The sequence below is a fragment of the Callionymus lyra genome, chromosome 15, assembly GCF_982586985.1.
Source record: "Callionymus lyra chromosome 15, fCalLyr1.hap1.1, whole genome shotgun sequence".
Taxonomy (NCBI): Eukaryota; Metazoa; Chordata; class Actinopteri; order Syngnathiformes; family Callionymidae; genus Callionymus; species Callionymus lyra.
In genome coordinates this window covers 21,474,792-21,490,832 of record NC_141832.1, presented here as the reverse complement: position 1 = coordinate 21,490,832, position 16,041 = coordinate 21,474,792, and the positions used below count along the sequence as shown (strand labels likewise).

Here is a 16,041-nt window from a genome sequence, read left to right as displayed (position 1 = left end):
ATTCTGACACATCTGAGAGGATCACTTATCAGCTGGAAACCCATTTCCAACAGACTGCTCTCAGCTCGCCTTCTTCACAAACATGGGAAGATGACTGTCATTGTCGCCTATGCACCCACTGAGGTCGCCCAGAATACTGACAAGGATGCGTTCTATGACCAGCTGCAAGAACCCTAGATGCCCCCTCTCATGACATCAAACTAGTCCTCACAGATGCTTACGCAACCCTGTCAGCCAATACATGGAACCCCTCTCAGCTAGATGTGATTGGTCCCATCTCTGTGGATACGACCACCAATAATACCAGCTGCCTTCTGGAGCTCTGCAGAGCCACAAATCTCTGCATTGTCGACACGTGGTTCCCGCGCAAGAAGATCCATCACTGGATCTGGTACAGCCCGGACGGGAGAACCAGGAAAGCCATCATGCACATCCCCCTCTCATGCTGCTGTAAGTTGTTTGTCACCAACTGTTGAGTCTACAGAGGCGCCCAGCTTGGTAACATTGACCACAGACTACTAATTGCTTACATGAGGCTCAAGCTTAAGGCTGACCCTTCCAACAAAAGGCAAGTCCGTCTTGACTCCTCCCGACTCAAGGACCCAGTGATCCAAGAAACCTACAAGTGTGCCATCACCAACCGATACAGTACCCTGGCTTCAGACGCAATGCCGGATTGGCAGCTCTTCAGAACTGAAGTCTTCAAAGCGGCTGAAGAAACATTAGGTAAGAGCAGACCCTCTCCCAAACAACCGTGGATCTCACGAGAAACCCTCTACAGCCGGCATGCTGCCCGCCTTCGAGGTGACCTTAATGATGTTGGTGGCCTAAACAGAGCTTTTACTTAGTGGACCGTGACAATAATAAGAATAATGATTATGATTCTGAAGAGCAATTATTATGAATAAAGAAACAACGAAAGAATATAACATACGACGACACTATGAAACAAAACACCAGGGGGCCTCATATACAAAGAAGTTCGTAGATCTTCTACTAAACAGTCTGCAAACTGAAATCCATATTACATATTTAAATGAGTCAGAGCCAGTGATTTTTCTCTCAGCGATTAGAAAAAAGCTGAAAACTTGAATTTAAACTAGATTAACAGTTTATATTTGTTCATTTAAACATTTCTGACATGGATCAAATACTTACATTTAAACAGTGCAGACGAGCTCCGGTGTAAATATTTATATTGTACATACACAGTTATTAACGTGAATACATTATTTACAGGCGATCAGGGGCTTATTTGAAACGTCTCAAAAAGAGTTGAACAGAAAAAAACTGTAAATCAGTAACTTAATGAAGATGAAGATGATGGAGACGATTAGATCATCTTCATCATCTTCATCTTCACGATGTGTCGTCCTTTCATATAAATGTTAAAAGGATCAAAACACGGAGAAACTTCCGTCACTCAAACACGACATCACTTCCGTAACAAGTCTTGTACTTCGCTTTGTGGAAAAAGATGAACAATCCAGAGTGTGTAACGGGTCGTTTATTCGCCGCTTCAATTCAAAGAAAATACAAGCGTCAAATAACGATCGTACTGGACCCAATTTTCCTGGCGACTTCCCAGTTTGATAGCCCCAGGCAGAATGGTCTTGAGCTTTAGAAACTTCGCTCTATTTAAGTCAAATTTCCCATCCGGGAGGTCTTCTTTTCCGGCCCGATTGTTCTTTCAAGTTCCCTGTGTCACTTATCCCCCACTGAGACATCCTAATTTGTCTTCCTGTAATTCAATTCAATTCAATTCAATTTTATTTAAAGTGTCTTATCATAACAAAGTTATCTCAGGACACTATACAGTTGAAATAAGACTACAGTTGATTAAGGAAAAATAGATCTCAGCAATTCAACAAAGAGCAAGAAACAAAACACTGTACAGTGAGCTATGGCGAGGAAAAACTTCCTTTTAGAAGGCAGAAACCTCGAGCGGAACCAGACTCATTGTTGACGGCCTGCCGCTTTGACCGGCTGGGAGGAAGGATGGGGGGGTAGACAGATGGATAAGGAGAGGAGTGAGGGAGGATATAGTGAGCGAAAAGAGGAGAGTGTAGGAGAGTCCATGGAGGTGCTGGAGAGAACTCGGGATCTGATGACGTGGTGAAGATCCTGGATCAGCAGCAGCTCTGGAGGTGGATCCCTGGGGCTCCGGGAGAGAAATAAAAAGGTGTGGGTTTGGGACAAATGTATACAATACACAGGTATACAGACTCCGGTGACGGGTGAAGATATATAGACGGGAGAGGGGGGAGGGGGGAGGTTGAAATGTTAGAGTGTGGTTTTGTGTGTGTGTGTGTGGTTTTGTGTGTGTGTGTGTGTGTGGTAATATAATTATTCAAATGTTTTCGGGGGGGGGGGGTCACCTTTTCTTCCGTCTTTTGCTCCCCCTATCCGGAGTCTATCTTGCTTCGTTCTTTGATGTACACTTCAAGGTGTGATTCGCAGATAAACAAATGTTTTGATTTAACCGGTGTCGTATCTCTAATTCTGATCAAAGCTTGTCTTGAACCAGTGAATCAGTCTGGAGTGGAATGTGCATTGTGAATGTGTTGTAGACAAACGTTTTAACCGGTCTTAGATTAAACAAGTAAATTATACTTTATATTTTGATTATCTTTTAGCATTAATTTAAGTTTGGCGTATACGTATATAACTATTTTAATCCAACAATGTGTGAAGCAACACACGCGCGAGTACTTATTATATTTATAAAATAAAAAAACGTTTTGTTTACAAATGACAAATGAACAAATCATGTGACGGTGTGTTTATATACTGTAAGTGTTTCTTTTTTTCAAGGAGGCTGGATCAGATCACTGCTGTAAGGAGGAGCCTGACCATGAATATGATTATAAAATTTGAAAAGAGGAAATTATACCTACAATGCCTGCTGACATCACAAATGACACCAAGCACATAGTTAACATGTTAGTGTCACTGAGGTATGCTGAGAATGATGTTTGGGAGAACAAAAATAGACATTGGCTGTTGTGTTCCAAAATAAGTCGATAACTAGAAACTTGCCTTTTGTAACACTTTCTACCCATGTCTTTCTATCGCCATTGATAACCTTTGTTAGATCCCAGTGTAATATATTCTCAGAACATATTCTGAAAAACTGTTGTTGTTATTCTGTCATTCTGTAATGCTGTAAGTCTTTTGCATTTTTAATGCTGTATAATGATAATAATGATTCTTGAAAATGTTATATACCCAAGCCACCTCAACCTACTCTACTTCAAGCCTCACCCAGATGTCCCTGCTTCTCACCCTATCTCTAAAGAAGAGCTGGAACTCCTCCACATGTGGCATGTCGCATTTCATACTGAGGATCCACCCACACATATTTTAGAGGAGAACCTTTGACTGACAGAGATATGATTAAATCTAAACAGTCAGGGTGACAGGTGTCTGACAAAAGGATCAAACGTTTTAAATTCCTATTAAGATAAAAAAAAAAAAAAAGATGAGCTTAAAAAAAGACACCTATATAACTCAGTCTTTTTTTTAAGGAAGGGTTTAAAAGGGGAAGTTTGTGGCTGAACCTTGGCGGCCTGCCATCAAAACGCTCGCTACGTGCTGACAGAGCGACAAAAACATGATTGTGTTAAAACCCGGAGGGGAAAAGGTTTTCTCTTTTTCAGTTAAATCTATTCATAGTTTCCTCGAAGCGACACACCGCCTCTTAAAACATGACATTCTACTACAAAGTTGAAAGAAGTCGTGTAGATCTAAAGGCCAATCAAGTATTAACATTTCGCTCAGCTCAGTGGGGTCAAAGGTTTTTCCACTGAGTCTTCATAATGTAAATATAAAATATAAAATATAAGTAAATTACTTATTTACTCCAATATTCACAACAAGAAAACAAACAATCTTCATTTCATTTATGGAAAATCATTTTTAACCCTGATATTATCTTAGGGTCAAGGTGACACGGTTGTCCAAAAACCAATGTGTTTATGGTATCCCTTTTGTTGTCTCTGAGTCAAGGTGAACGACCTCCCTGGCTTCCATTAATACATACGCAGTTGTGGAGGTCGGTCACCCTGACTCAGACAGCACAAGGGATAGCTTAAATAAAATATATATGATATATAAATATATCAACAATCAATGGGTTTTAAATACATGTAGGCACATGGCTCATATACATTGTCAAGAACTAACATGATTTTAACAAACCAGTTTTGATTGACAGCTGCTACACGCCCTCCTCAATGACCTACCGACATGTGGATCATGTGATTGAAAAGGAAAATATGTGTCTTCCTCGTCACAATGTAATGCAGGTTTTGTACATGACTAATGTCTCACAAATTATTAAGAACAGTTTTGTTTGTCTACTGGATGGAGAAATTATTACATTGTTTGTTTGTTTTTGGTGTGACTTGGGCCAACAAATCACAAATGTGTCTGAATATATCATATATGAAATCGTGATGAAGATGTGGATAGTTTCAAATTTATGGCAAGGGATGTAATTTAGCAGTGGCGTTTAGCAAGACTCTCCCTTAACCCTGGTAAGGATTTGGCTTCTTTAATGATGTTTTAGTTTTAATATAGGATATAGATCACCCCCCCCCACCCTGCTTAATCTTCTCAAACCAGAGTCTATTGTAGTTTTAGAAAACTATGTTCAGTGTAACAACGTGGGATTTATATTTAGACTCTGATGTTGTCAATCGTTGTCAAGCATTATTAAAAAGTCACACCCATTGGTTTCCGCCCAACTGCGTCACTCCTGTAATTGCAACTTTTGGAATGCTCGAAATACAAGACAATGCAGTTCGTCACGTTGATTCCTTTCTTTTTTTGTCCATGCCTAAGGCAGTTAGAAGAAAGACTGACGTACACACACACCCAAACAGTTCACTCGGTTGAGAAATAGAGAGTTATGCAAATACTTATAGAAAGATAGACATACCGGGTATTGAGTAACATCCTCTCATCCAGAAATTAAGACCTTTTAAATGACGACTGTGAAAGTCTTGGTTCAGTCCATAACATATTTTCCGGATATTGTTCATTTCTCATCCTTGTGTTATCTCAGGGTCAAGGTGACCCAAAGGCTCATTCGTTCTTTTTTTTGGTTGAAGGTTGTGCTGAGGAAGAAGTACTGTCTTGTCCGCATGTCATATACATGGAGTCCTAGGACCACAGACCTGGGACACTGACCTCCCACATCATGGGAAGGTCATTCACCTTGACCCAGAGAAAACTGAAGGGATACCACAAACACATTTGTTTTTTGCTCCCATTCTGTTGCCCATTGCATTATAGAGAGTTCATCTTGGCATGTGTTTTAAAAAAAAGAAAGTCTGGGACCGAAATAAAGCCTCTAGATTTCTTGCTCACTTTTCATTAAAAAAATTGAAATAGAATTTTGAAAGTAAATGGATTAAATTTAATCAACTAGGTTGGCAACAGTGCCTCTCCAGGCAGTGGATCTTTATAGAGGTAGATGTTAATGGCCCTTGCCAAAACCAAGATATACTGTAACTGCTGCGACTTAATCATTGTTTATAGGTGTTTGTAGGTGTTAAGCATTTGATTCAAGGATTCCATTCACTAGCAATGGGGCCAAATTAGTTTCTGTGGCCCAGTGAATAGAATACAATAAATAATACTACTTGTCAAAAATGTGTCACAATTATACACCCGTTGTTCATCATTCTGACAGCTGAGAGAAACTAACTTCACAAAGATTCACAGCTTGAAGTCTTGAAAAATCTCAGCACACAATCCTGGGGAGACCCAGAGCTGTGCGTAACAGATGAAGAGGAGTAAGTAATTTATATTTATAGAGCGTTTTTCCAGACCAGGGTCACAATTCGCTTAAACAATCAAAACAATACTCAATAAAATATATACTTAAAAGGTCAAGATAACAACCGAGGACAACACAGGAGTTCCAGAAATTCAGAGAAAAGCCTGCACAAATTAAAATGTCTTAAGATGTTTCTTGAAGTTCAAGCGCAAAGAGAGAGGAAGATCGTTCCAAAGCTTGGGAGCAACAGCCTGGAAGGATTTCTCTCCTCTGGTCCTGAACCGTGTGCGAGGAACCATCAGTAGATTCTGATCCACAGACCTCAGAGCCTGAGCTGGGGTGTAAGGCTGGATCAGATCAGTGATGTAAGGAGGAGTCTGACCATGAATAGATCTGAAAGTAAGAACAAGAATTTTAAAGTTGATCCTGAAAGAAACTGGAAGCCAGTGAAGAGTTTTTAGGGTCGGAGAAATGTGAGTTCTTCTACTAAAGCGGGTCAGAATTCTCGCTGTTGTTGTTGTTGTTGAGTCCTGTTCGTCAGGACGTCCAAAAGTTAGTGAGAAGTTCAGGTCAAGTATGATGGTGTTGGAAGCAGGTGTGAGGTCCATTATGTAGATGAAGCAGTGTCAAGTTTTTTAGGATCAGTAGGTGGCGCCATCTGTTTAAAATAGTGCAGACACCGTCAACTAGTGGACTCTGAAAATAATGACACTGCTTCATGAAGCCTCATCAGACCATCACTTCCATTAAGAGCAGGCCGACACAGGATTCCTTATTCTTCACGTGGACGAGAGCTACCAATGGAATGACATCATCAATGGATCGATTCCTTATTATGTCTTGGGTTAATCTTAATAAGGATTTTCCACTACAGCTGTTATCACACTTAGGATCTTCCCATCTGGATGTATTGCAGATCCAGATGTTAAAAGAAAACCTATTACGGTTATATTCAAGTAATAATTTTCTTTTCCAAATACTGCTGCATAGTTTTAATTATTGTTATTCATTTCATATTTTGTTTACATCTTGGAGGCATGGGAATTTTTCACTATATTTTCAAATCACCGATTATCACTTTGCCAGTACAAGAATTTTTCTCAACATCACACTGTAGAATCTTGTGGGTCTTGAAAAACAAGAAAAGCCGTGATTTAGAAAACACAGTGAATTTTTTCACATTCCAAGGCCAGGACGAGAAGTATGTATGTCTAGTCACACGGTCTGCTCTTTTGTGTTCTTGAAGTCATGGTATGGAGGTCATTACATTGTCACCCCATTATAATGTCATCGAGTGCAGTCGACGGCTCTCGAGAGGGCCAAGAACAAGATCCACTGGCACAAGCTCCATAAATCGTTGCTTCATATATTTATCACCTCAAATTCAAACAAGGTCAACATGTTTGTCTTTCACCCAAATTATATGCAGATAAAACACATTTGAAAATCCCGTTTACACACCTTTGTTTCACAAAAGACTTGATGATGTTTATTTTTAACCAATCTATCCACAACTTTTAAATCAAGAACAGGGTACTTTGGCATATTTATTGCATTTTGTTTGTTTTCCCAATGTTAGTTGTTAAAAATTCCCTTTTCTATACATGCGTCTGATGTTCATGTACAGATTGGCTTATATAAAACATAAAACATTAAAAATGAAATAAAATAAAGATAGATTTCTTTTTACTTTGAACAAACCACAACTTGTAACAGCTTCTATTTCAGTCGCAATAGCCATAGAGGACCTTTAATTGAATTTTTGTAGTTTTTCTTGTCGGACCAGTAACTTGTCAAGCAAGCCACACCCCAAGTGTTTTGAATAAAGAACAAAGTCTGTCAGTTTGCTGTCCCTATTTTACTCAAGGAAGACGAGGAGAAGTCTATATCTTAAAATGGCACGTTTAATGTCCATGATGATGACTCTGATGTGTCTAGGAAGCCTCCTGACAACCCTTATGTGGTACATGGATGATGAAAGGTTAGTGTTTTTTATCTTTAACTGATCTTATTGTGGGACATCATCATCTGTAGTTTTCATTTAAATGTGTCCCTTTATCATAGTGCTGTTGTATGTTTAAGTTTTTTAGCTGTGTGTGTGTTATTTAAGTTATATAAGTACTGTTCTCTGAATTAAACTTTTTTTTGTTACATTTTTTTTAGACAATGAGACAGTGGCTTAGATTCAGATTTAATTATCATTCAAAGTTGACATACGTCAATATTGTGCATTACTGAAGAGAAAATGTTCTATTCCAACACCAGGAATTTTGAAATGGAAACTTCATACTGTGATAATGTTTCTTATTAATGTGTTTAAGCTTCTGTTGATTGAAAAATAACCTATATGAGTTTTTCAAAACATTTGTCCTGAACTATTATGAATGAAGCTCTTTCTCCACAGTTCTATTTTACACTACAAACCACCTCCTCTCAAGAGAAAACTGTCAAAGACCCAAACACTTTGTGACGGCTGTAGGTGAGTTCTGTCACAGCAGAAAAAAAAATCACTCGATTAACCCAGACTCTGACTCTCCAATTTTCCCAGGGAAATCTTTGACAATGTAATGAAAGAATATTCTTATAAGTGGAGGAAACAAGAGCAGAATTATATGAACATCAAGTAAGTTATTCATGTGTAAATGGATGATTCAAAGAAGATACTTTTCCTACTTATATTCTTAATTTTCAAGACGTTTTGATCACAACTTTGATATCTGCCCCAGGTTTGAGTTACAAAGCCGGTGTAATGGTTTCAACAGTGCTATCATCACCCAGCTCAACACCCCATTGGGATCAAAGATCACATTTGAAACTTTCAGAAGGGCCAAAATCGACAGTAAAGGGTTTATCGTCGGAACAAAAATTTTCAATCATCTTCCATCGGTAAATGTTTTTTTATCACTTTATCTCGTGTGTTGACATTCCATTCCCTTTAAATCTCCTTTTGTCACTGTTTTAAAGATTGAAAATTTGGCTGTGCTTTGACTTTGTTCAGGCCAGTATAGTCAATATATAAATAGACTTAGTTCAGCCAATAAAAGCAACTAGATAAGGTTACAGGTTTCCCCTAACAAAAGTGCTATTGTGGCTTTAGATTTATCAACACTAGACTGAACTGCTAATGAAATTAGTTATAAATAAAATCTCTAAACAACAAGACATGATGTCACACCCTGTTACAGTTGAACTCATTTTTCCTCATCGTCATTTGTTTTCCTGCCAAGCTTGTTTGACTCACTTGTTTTGTTTCTAATGTCTCTTGTGTAATGTATTCTCAGGAGCACCCGTTTGGAAACAAAATCTGGGACACATGCTCGGTTGTTGGAAATGGAGGGATCCTGTCTGACAGCAAATGTGGACCTATGATTGATGCCGCTGACTTTGTTTTCCGGTGAGAAATGAGTCCAGATAATTCAACAAAGACCAAATCTAAGATTTCAGTTATTAAAGTCTTCCTATTTTCCTGCTCCTATTTAGCTGCAATTTACCTCCTCTGGATGATGAATTCAAGGAAGACGTTGGTCAAAAGACTAGTCTGGTGACATCAAACCCAAGCATTCTGATGAGATTGTAAGTTAAAGGTTGTTTTATTACATCAAATCACATCTCACAGCTTCTTTCTACCAACAGGTTTGGTTCTCTGATGGAGAATCGTCTCCCATTTGCTAAAAAACTACAAAACTATGGAGACGCCTTGGTCCTACTACCTGCCTTTTCCTTGTCCAAAAACACTGAAATGTCCATCAGGGCACTCTACACACTTGAAGACTTCAAGGTCCCGGCCCGGGTTGTCTTTTTCAATCCACAATATCTGATCAAACTCGCCAACTTCTGGGGCTCCAAGGGAATCAAACCTCTTCGACTAAGCAGTGGTTTAATGATGGTTAGCATGGCTCTGGAAGCCTGTGCTAACGTTAATGTGTATGGATTCTGGCCATATGGCAATCACCCTTCAGAATTCTATCCACTGTCTCATCATTATTACGACGACGAAGAGGCACCGCCTGGACATCACGCCATGCCGTCAGAGTTTGCTATGTTATTATCGCTCCATAATCAGGGAGTACTTAGGCTTCGACTCGGAAGTTGTGAGAAGTAATTTATTTTCAGAGATCGAAATCTGCCTTCACTGGTAATGTTTATATGTTTTAAGTTATTGTGCGCATGTTGGACCGACCGGGGAACTCCTTTCCCTTTAAAATACTTTATATTGTGAGTTGGTGTGAGTCCCGAAGCCTGGAAAGAACTTTTCATACTTATTGATTTGAATACAAATGTATATTGTATGTTTACAAAGCAATTCATCAAGAGTTTGTCAAACTACAGCAGCAACTTGAAGGTTAGAGACAGGACTGAATAGGGGACAAAAGAAGGAACTTTTGGAGACTAGACCGGTCTGTCATCGACAGGAATTCTTGCCTTGGAATTTTACTCTTCAAGACAATGCCGTCGCAATGCTATGGACCTTCAACAATAAGAGCCAACCAGAACAATTTAACCAAGAACAAGCACAAAGCCCTGGTAAGTTAAACAGAATATTGTGTGAGGTCTTCGTGTCATGAAGAAGACATTCAGAAAGCACAATGCCAAATGTAAATAACTTTCAAAAGGTTAACAGAAGATTACATTCACGTTTACTGTATCAGGATCATTTTTTTTTTCCAAAAGTTGTTTTTTTAATTGTCATTCTGTACTTGCATTTGTCTCGTCGCATATCTATGTGTGCATGTGAGAAAATTCCAAAATAAAAATATAAGTAATTTGTATTTCTGTGTGTAAGAATTAAGAGCCGTTCGTCCAGGATAACTTTTTTTGAAGAACCGTCTCAAGAAAAACGGAACAAGCCCCGTTTGTAGTCTACATATTTGCCAGTTAAGGCCTCCTAAAAAGAGACGTTTAAGGGGTTTAATGTTGCAAGGCCATTCATTTACTGAGGCCTCAGAGAATGTAAGAGAAATAGCGCCATCTGTTGGGTACGGAAATCATTTATTTTAACGACGCAGCCTTTCCTCTGATAATGTCCAAATAAACAGTTACATTGAGCTCTGAACACATCGCTATCTGTGACGAGATTGAAGTAAAGCTGTGAACCATCGTTTATTTTAAAGTTTTGTACTAAATGTTGGCTTGTCATTTTCACATTGCTAGGACTGATGAATAACAGCTACTGCATCTTTGTTATGCAAATTAGCACTAAAATGTTTTGAGCGTTTGTGGTTCATACCTACTGATCATGAAGCGAATAAAAGGGACTAGCACATCCAGGTTGTAAAGCGTAAACATCAGACAGGTTGTACAAGAAGATCTGCACTCATTTTAATTGTTGCACCACGCCAACATTCCGGGCATTAACAATAGTTCTTGAACCAGAGCCTGTTAAAATGGGCTTAAAACTACACATTAGCTGCCAGTTTCTTTCAGGATCAATTAAATGTATTATTTTAAAATGGTTCTTTCAGAGAGAAATCCTTCCAGGCTGTTGCTCCTAAGATTCGGAATAATCTTCCTCTTCGGTGTTAAGTCTACAGACTCCTTCAAGAAATTGCTTTACCCTTTTATTTTTGCAGGCTTTTTCTTGGGGCTGCTGTATTCGTCTTGGGCTTAAAGTATGAATTTCAACCATTGTGTTTAAGCACTTTGTGAAAAGCGCTTCACAAATTACTTAAATTGTCGACACTGGTTGTAGATTCCATGTTTAAGCATTCTTTGAAACCAAGAGAAACAGAATGAGTCTCAACTGAGGCAGATTTCATAAATAAGCATCAACAGGTCAAGAGAAAATGGAATTGATATTTTTGATGTAAGGGGAAAAGACAACAGGAGACTTTTTATTTACATTTTTTTATTGTCCACACTCATAATGGCAGCCTGGCAGGATCAAGCGGATTACTTCTTGGTCTCCTCCTCCTTGGACAAGTTCTTGATGATCTCTTCCTTTTTGGCCTGGAGACGCTCCTCTCTGCGCTTACGGGCCTCCTTTGTCTTGGAGCGACGAGCCTCAGCCTGGTCACTGTATGAACAATCATTTGGTTAAATCGAGGAAATTCACACAAACAGGTTATGGCTTAAACGGCTATGATCCAAGCCTGGATTAAAGACTTACGACAGCAGCTTCTTGCGAGCCTTGTCTGCCTTCAGCTTGTGAATGTGTTCCATCAGAATACGTTTGTTCTTGAACACATTACCCTTTGCCCTCAGGTAGAGGCTGTGGTACCTGAGGAAGGCAACAGAACAGTGAGGAAAAAGAATATCTAATGCATCATTAATAAAAGCCTTGAAGAGGTTCTAGACAAGTATCAATATCACCAACTTCTGAAAATTAAAAGCAGAATAGCCATGTAAAACCAAGTATGAGGGAAATGCTTCTTACAGCAGTATTAAAAGCAACAATTTGATGCTTACATGTGCCTGTCAATCTTCTTGGCCTCCCTGTAACGGCGCAGGAGACGGCGAAGGATCCTCATGCGGCGCATCCAGATCAGCTTCTCCGGCATACGGGCATTAGCTGTACCCTTTCTCTTACCTGAAACACATCAAGTCAAGTTACAACGCGAGGATGGAAGAAACATGATCATTCTCAAGATTCCAGATAACTGGGTGCCATAGTCGCATAAACACCGAACATACCAATGCCAGTGTGTCTTCCCTTGCGACGCGCCAGAGTGTTCTTGCGGCAGCGGGCACGGGAATGAACCGTGACAGGTTTGCGAATGATGAGACCATCTTTCACAAGTTTACGGATCTGCTGGCCTGAAAACGAGACAATAGATTTCAGTTCTCATTGACATCTTAAAGACAAGACAAAAGTAGATTAGATATCTGCAGTTTGTGGAAAACTTAATGTATATTTGATCAAGTCATCTTGACTTTTTATGGTGGTCAAAAGTCATTACATGCAAATATACATATCCTCAAATGAACCTTTAATCTAATGAATCACTTCACATGAAAACGGACACCTCCAACTTTTTTTTTCAACACTGGGACTGCCACAGGACACAAATGTGTTTAAGGCTGTGCATCCCTCATTCTCCTTTCTCACTAAACACCCAGGGGTGACAACCCATTTATAATTTATTTTTCTTAATACATTTCCACAACAAAATGAATCTTAAAATATGAAACTATACATAAAGTCGGTGCACCTCAAGTTACACTTTTTCCATAATCAAAAACACTTTCTAAAGCCTGGATGGTGAAGCAGGTGCAAGATAAGTTTCAAGATAAATACATCCTTGTAATGACTAAGACAAGGTGACGAACAGATCTGGGAACAAACAGCAAGATGTACAATAAAAACTAACTGCTTAGTTCTGCAATGTTTAGTTTCTTAATTTGGGAAAACTTTAGGCTTTAAACTAGAAATGTTCAATACTTAAACTTTACACATGGATGTTAACTTCATGAGATCAGAAACATATTGCCAGTCTTGTAAAAAGATTATTGGAATTTCAGCGGAGTCAGTAATAAGAGTGAAATAAGCGACACAAAATAAGAACAGAACCAAGCACCAAGGTAGCCATCAGCGGGACTAAGATATCACTTAGATCCAAGAGTTGAAAGCCAAGTGAAAAAAATCGGATTTCTAACAGTGCTTTAGAAGAAGTCGCTAGAAGTAGAACAAATGTCCGAATTAATCAACAATATCCAAATTTACGGATAGTAGTACACGTGCCACAAATTTGACTATTTTTTTTACCCTACAAATCCCGTAAGGAAATTGAAATGGTCATTGATATCGCTATAACTACACGTTATACATTAAACTAGAAGAATGCAAAATATCTTTTCAATTGATCAATTTGCAAACTGATTTTTTTTAACCGGTCAATTTCATGAATTGAATTCGATTCGATTAGTTTGCCTTTTAAATGCATAAGTGAGCCACATTTTTTATGTTGGGGTCCATTTGGTAAAATGGTAATTACTTATTGAAACATTTTGTTTAACAAGCTTTCCAATAATACCAACCTTTGGAGTTAAAATTGAAGTTATTTTTAAAAAATCGGATTCAACAAAAGGGTTGAAACCAAAATTACGCCCTATTGAATAAGTATTAAATAAATAATGCACTACTTTCTTTATACCACAGAAAAATGATCACTGAATTCATGTTTTAAAGATATAATACAGGTATCGTTATATCAATTTACCTTCAACATTTTTTTTTTTCTTTTTTTTTTTTTTTACACACCGACCAAAGACGTGTGACTTGACAGTGGATCAACTTAGCATCGCAGCTAAACTAACTCGAGTTGGAACTCTTCCATCAAACCCTTAGTTAACTAAAAATAAATAAAACTTACGAGAGTTAGCATTGGCGATCTCGTTGGTCTCGTTGGGGTCCAGCCAGACCTTCTTCTTGCCGCATCTCAACACGCTGGAGGCGAGCCTCTTCTGAAGCCTTAGCATGCTGAAACACAACGCATTTCCGTCACAAGTCAGCAATATAGTATGTTAGGATACCAGTAGAATTCACAAAAAATAAAAATATTCGCGTTTTTTTAGGAAACATCTCGTCTGAACCGAGCTGGATGAGCTCATACAACAGGCCGTCAGCTAAACAGCTAACCGGGTTGACAACATGGCCTCCTGTCGTTACATCGTGTTAACGCGGACATAGATTCAAGTATATAATCACGACTGTTAACTGATACACGCCGGTAAATATGTTTAAATTGATATACTGTGTGAAATAAGTGGACTGGGTGGTTAAAACGTATGCGTATTTTAATAGTTTAATCGCGTTTTTAGCTCCGCGCAGAGCGTGGTCCTACCTCATGGCTGCTACTTCAATAGAAAAAGGAAGGAAAGAGCCACTGGCCGGAAGCTACCATTATAGAGGAGAGTCCACTTAAGTTAACGTATTGTCGAAAACGTATGGTTTTATTTATTGTTCCTTTAGGGTTATTCAAACATTATCGGTCCAATTTTATAACGAAAGGATAGAAGCAAATAATATTGAATCTGTATACATGTGTGCTTTTAGGAAATGTTAAATTGTGTTCCCCCCGGTTTGAGATGGTGGTATCGACCATTACTTTTGCAATGCATTATGGGAGACACATGCAGTTGCTTTTTTCATCAGATGGGGGCAGTGTTCACCAAGTATCAACAAGTGACAGACTGCTTCTGAGTGCTCATGCGTGGCGCGGTTAGTTTGTTCAACTAAATAAATCAAATTAACAAAATTCGAAGAATTCTTCTCACTTTTATGTCACATGATTACGTTTTATTACTTACAAAAGCTGAAACAACGAATGGAAGCAATATCCGAAATCAGTTCATACTAATTCAGAAATACGATTGAATAACTTCATTAATATTATTTTACTGATAATTTATTGCTTCCTAACGTAATTTTGTCTTCTTTTTCCTTTTTTCAACCCACAATTTGAAATTGAAATATTGTAAAATGCAAAGTATACACAATTCAATCGTATCATTAAAAAAATAAAAACTGAATTACATTTGTGATTTTTCAGCTATTGTTTTCTCTAATATCTTTTATATTGTTTGATTACACAAACAACTTAGGTACATGTAGGTTTATTTTTCTTTCGTCTTTGTTCTTTTTCTTTGAATAAAAGTAAAAACACATCTTCTGGATGGTAAACAATAAAACGTCGTTTTAATGTTTTTTTTTTTAATTATTATTAATGCATTATCACGATTGGTATGCAGTGCTATTAAACAAAGATATATTTAGGTTGTTGTTTCCTGTTTCCAAAGAGAATAGTGAAAACAAATCACTCTCTTTGATCAGCTATTAACTATAATAATATGTTTATTTTTATCAAATCATCTAAGGGAAATTAGTTAAGATCATATTTCGTTATTTTTTAGTTTCTTCTTACTTCGGTTACATGTAATTAGAGTTTAGAAGTGACCCGGTGAGAACATGTAGCGCTTAGTTATGTCTGTGCTTGAAATAACACCTGTTAACTGTCATCTAACTCACTGAAAAGATAGAAGTAAAAGACTGAATATTCAGAAGCAAATGTTGCACTTCTACAGATGAACACATTTCCACCCGTATGGTTACCTATGGCAACAATAAGAAAATGCAGAGAAGAATCTGCTTGGCTTGTCAACAAGTCCTGGGAAATAACATATACACAAGTAAATAACAAAGAAACACCCCCTTAACACTGTTTTGTAGTCGTGATGTGATGATTTGACCGTGGAAGTATAAGTGTGTGTGTAGAAACCAAATGATGGTCTGAATCAAACATTATCATATATAGATGTAT

At 38.1% G+C, this 16,041-nt stretch overlaps 2 protein-coding genes across 2 annotated transcripts; one reads left to right on the top strand and one right to left on the bottom strand.

The window, feature by feature from the left end:
• The first annotated feature begins 7,654 nt into the window (after positions 1-7,654).
• Positions 7,655-10,554, top strand: LOC148065334 (alpha-2,8-sialyltransferase 8F-like). The gene is made up of 7 exons (XM_087809841.1): positions 7,655-7,766; positions 8,190-8,264; positions 8,334-8,408; positions 8,512-8,671; positions 9,067-9,179; positions 9,266-9,358; positions 9,419-10,554. The coding sequence occupies exons 1-7, from the start codon at positions 7,681-7,683 to the stop codon at positions 9,885-9,887; spliced, it is 1,071 nt and encodes a 356-aa protein (XP_087665967.1). The 5' UTR covers positions 7,655-7,680; the 3' UTR covers positions 9,888-10,554.
• Positions 10,555-11,613: 1,059 nt separating this feature from the next.
• rpl19 (ribosomal protein L19) lies at positions 11,614-14,614 on the bottom strand. The gene is made up of 6 exons (XM_087809365.1): positions 14,566-14,614; positions 14,095-14,201; positions 12,416-12,538; positions 12,191-12,311; positions 11,892-12,002; positions 11,614-11,798 (listed from the first exon to the last, which is right to left on the bottom strand). The coding sequence occupies exons 1-6, from the start codon at positions 14,568-14,570 to the stop codon at positions 11,675-11,677; spliced, it is 591 nt and encodes a 196-aa protein (XP_087665491.1). The 5' UTR covers positions 14,571-14,614; the 3' UTR covers positions 11,614-11,674.
• Positions 14,615-16,041: the final 1,427 nt, after the last annotated feature.

What these genes read in the sequence shown, in the direction of transcription:
- rpl19 (XM_087809365.1), bottom strand. An exon ending in AAGAAGATTGACAGGCACAT is followed by an intron (nt 12,003 to 12,190) that starts GTAAGCATCAAA and finishes TGCCTTCCTCAG; the next exon opens with GTACCACAGCCTCTACCTGA. An exon ending in GCTCGCAAGAAGCTGCTGTC is followed by an intron (nt 11,799 to 11,891) that starts GTAAGTCTTTAA and finishes TTGTTCATACAG; the next exon opens with TGACCAGGCTGAGGCTCGTC.
- LOC148065334 (XM_087809841.1), top strand. Translation starts at nt 7,681, where the DNA reads ATGGCACGTTTAATGTCCATGATGATGACTCTGATGTGTCTAGGAAGC. An exon ending in TGGTACATGGATGATGAAAG is followed by an intron (nt 7,767 to 8,189) that starts GTTAGTGTTTTT and finishes CTTTCTCCACAG; the next exon opens with TTCTATTTTACACTACAAAC. An exon ending in TTTTCAATCATCTTCCATCG is followed by an intron (nt 8,672 to 9,066) that starts GTAAATGTTTTT and finishes ATGTATTCTCAG; the next exon opens with GAGCACCCGTTTGGAAACAA.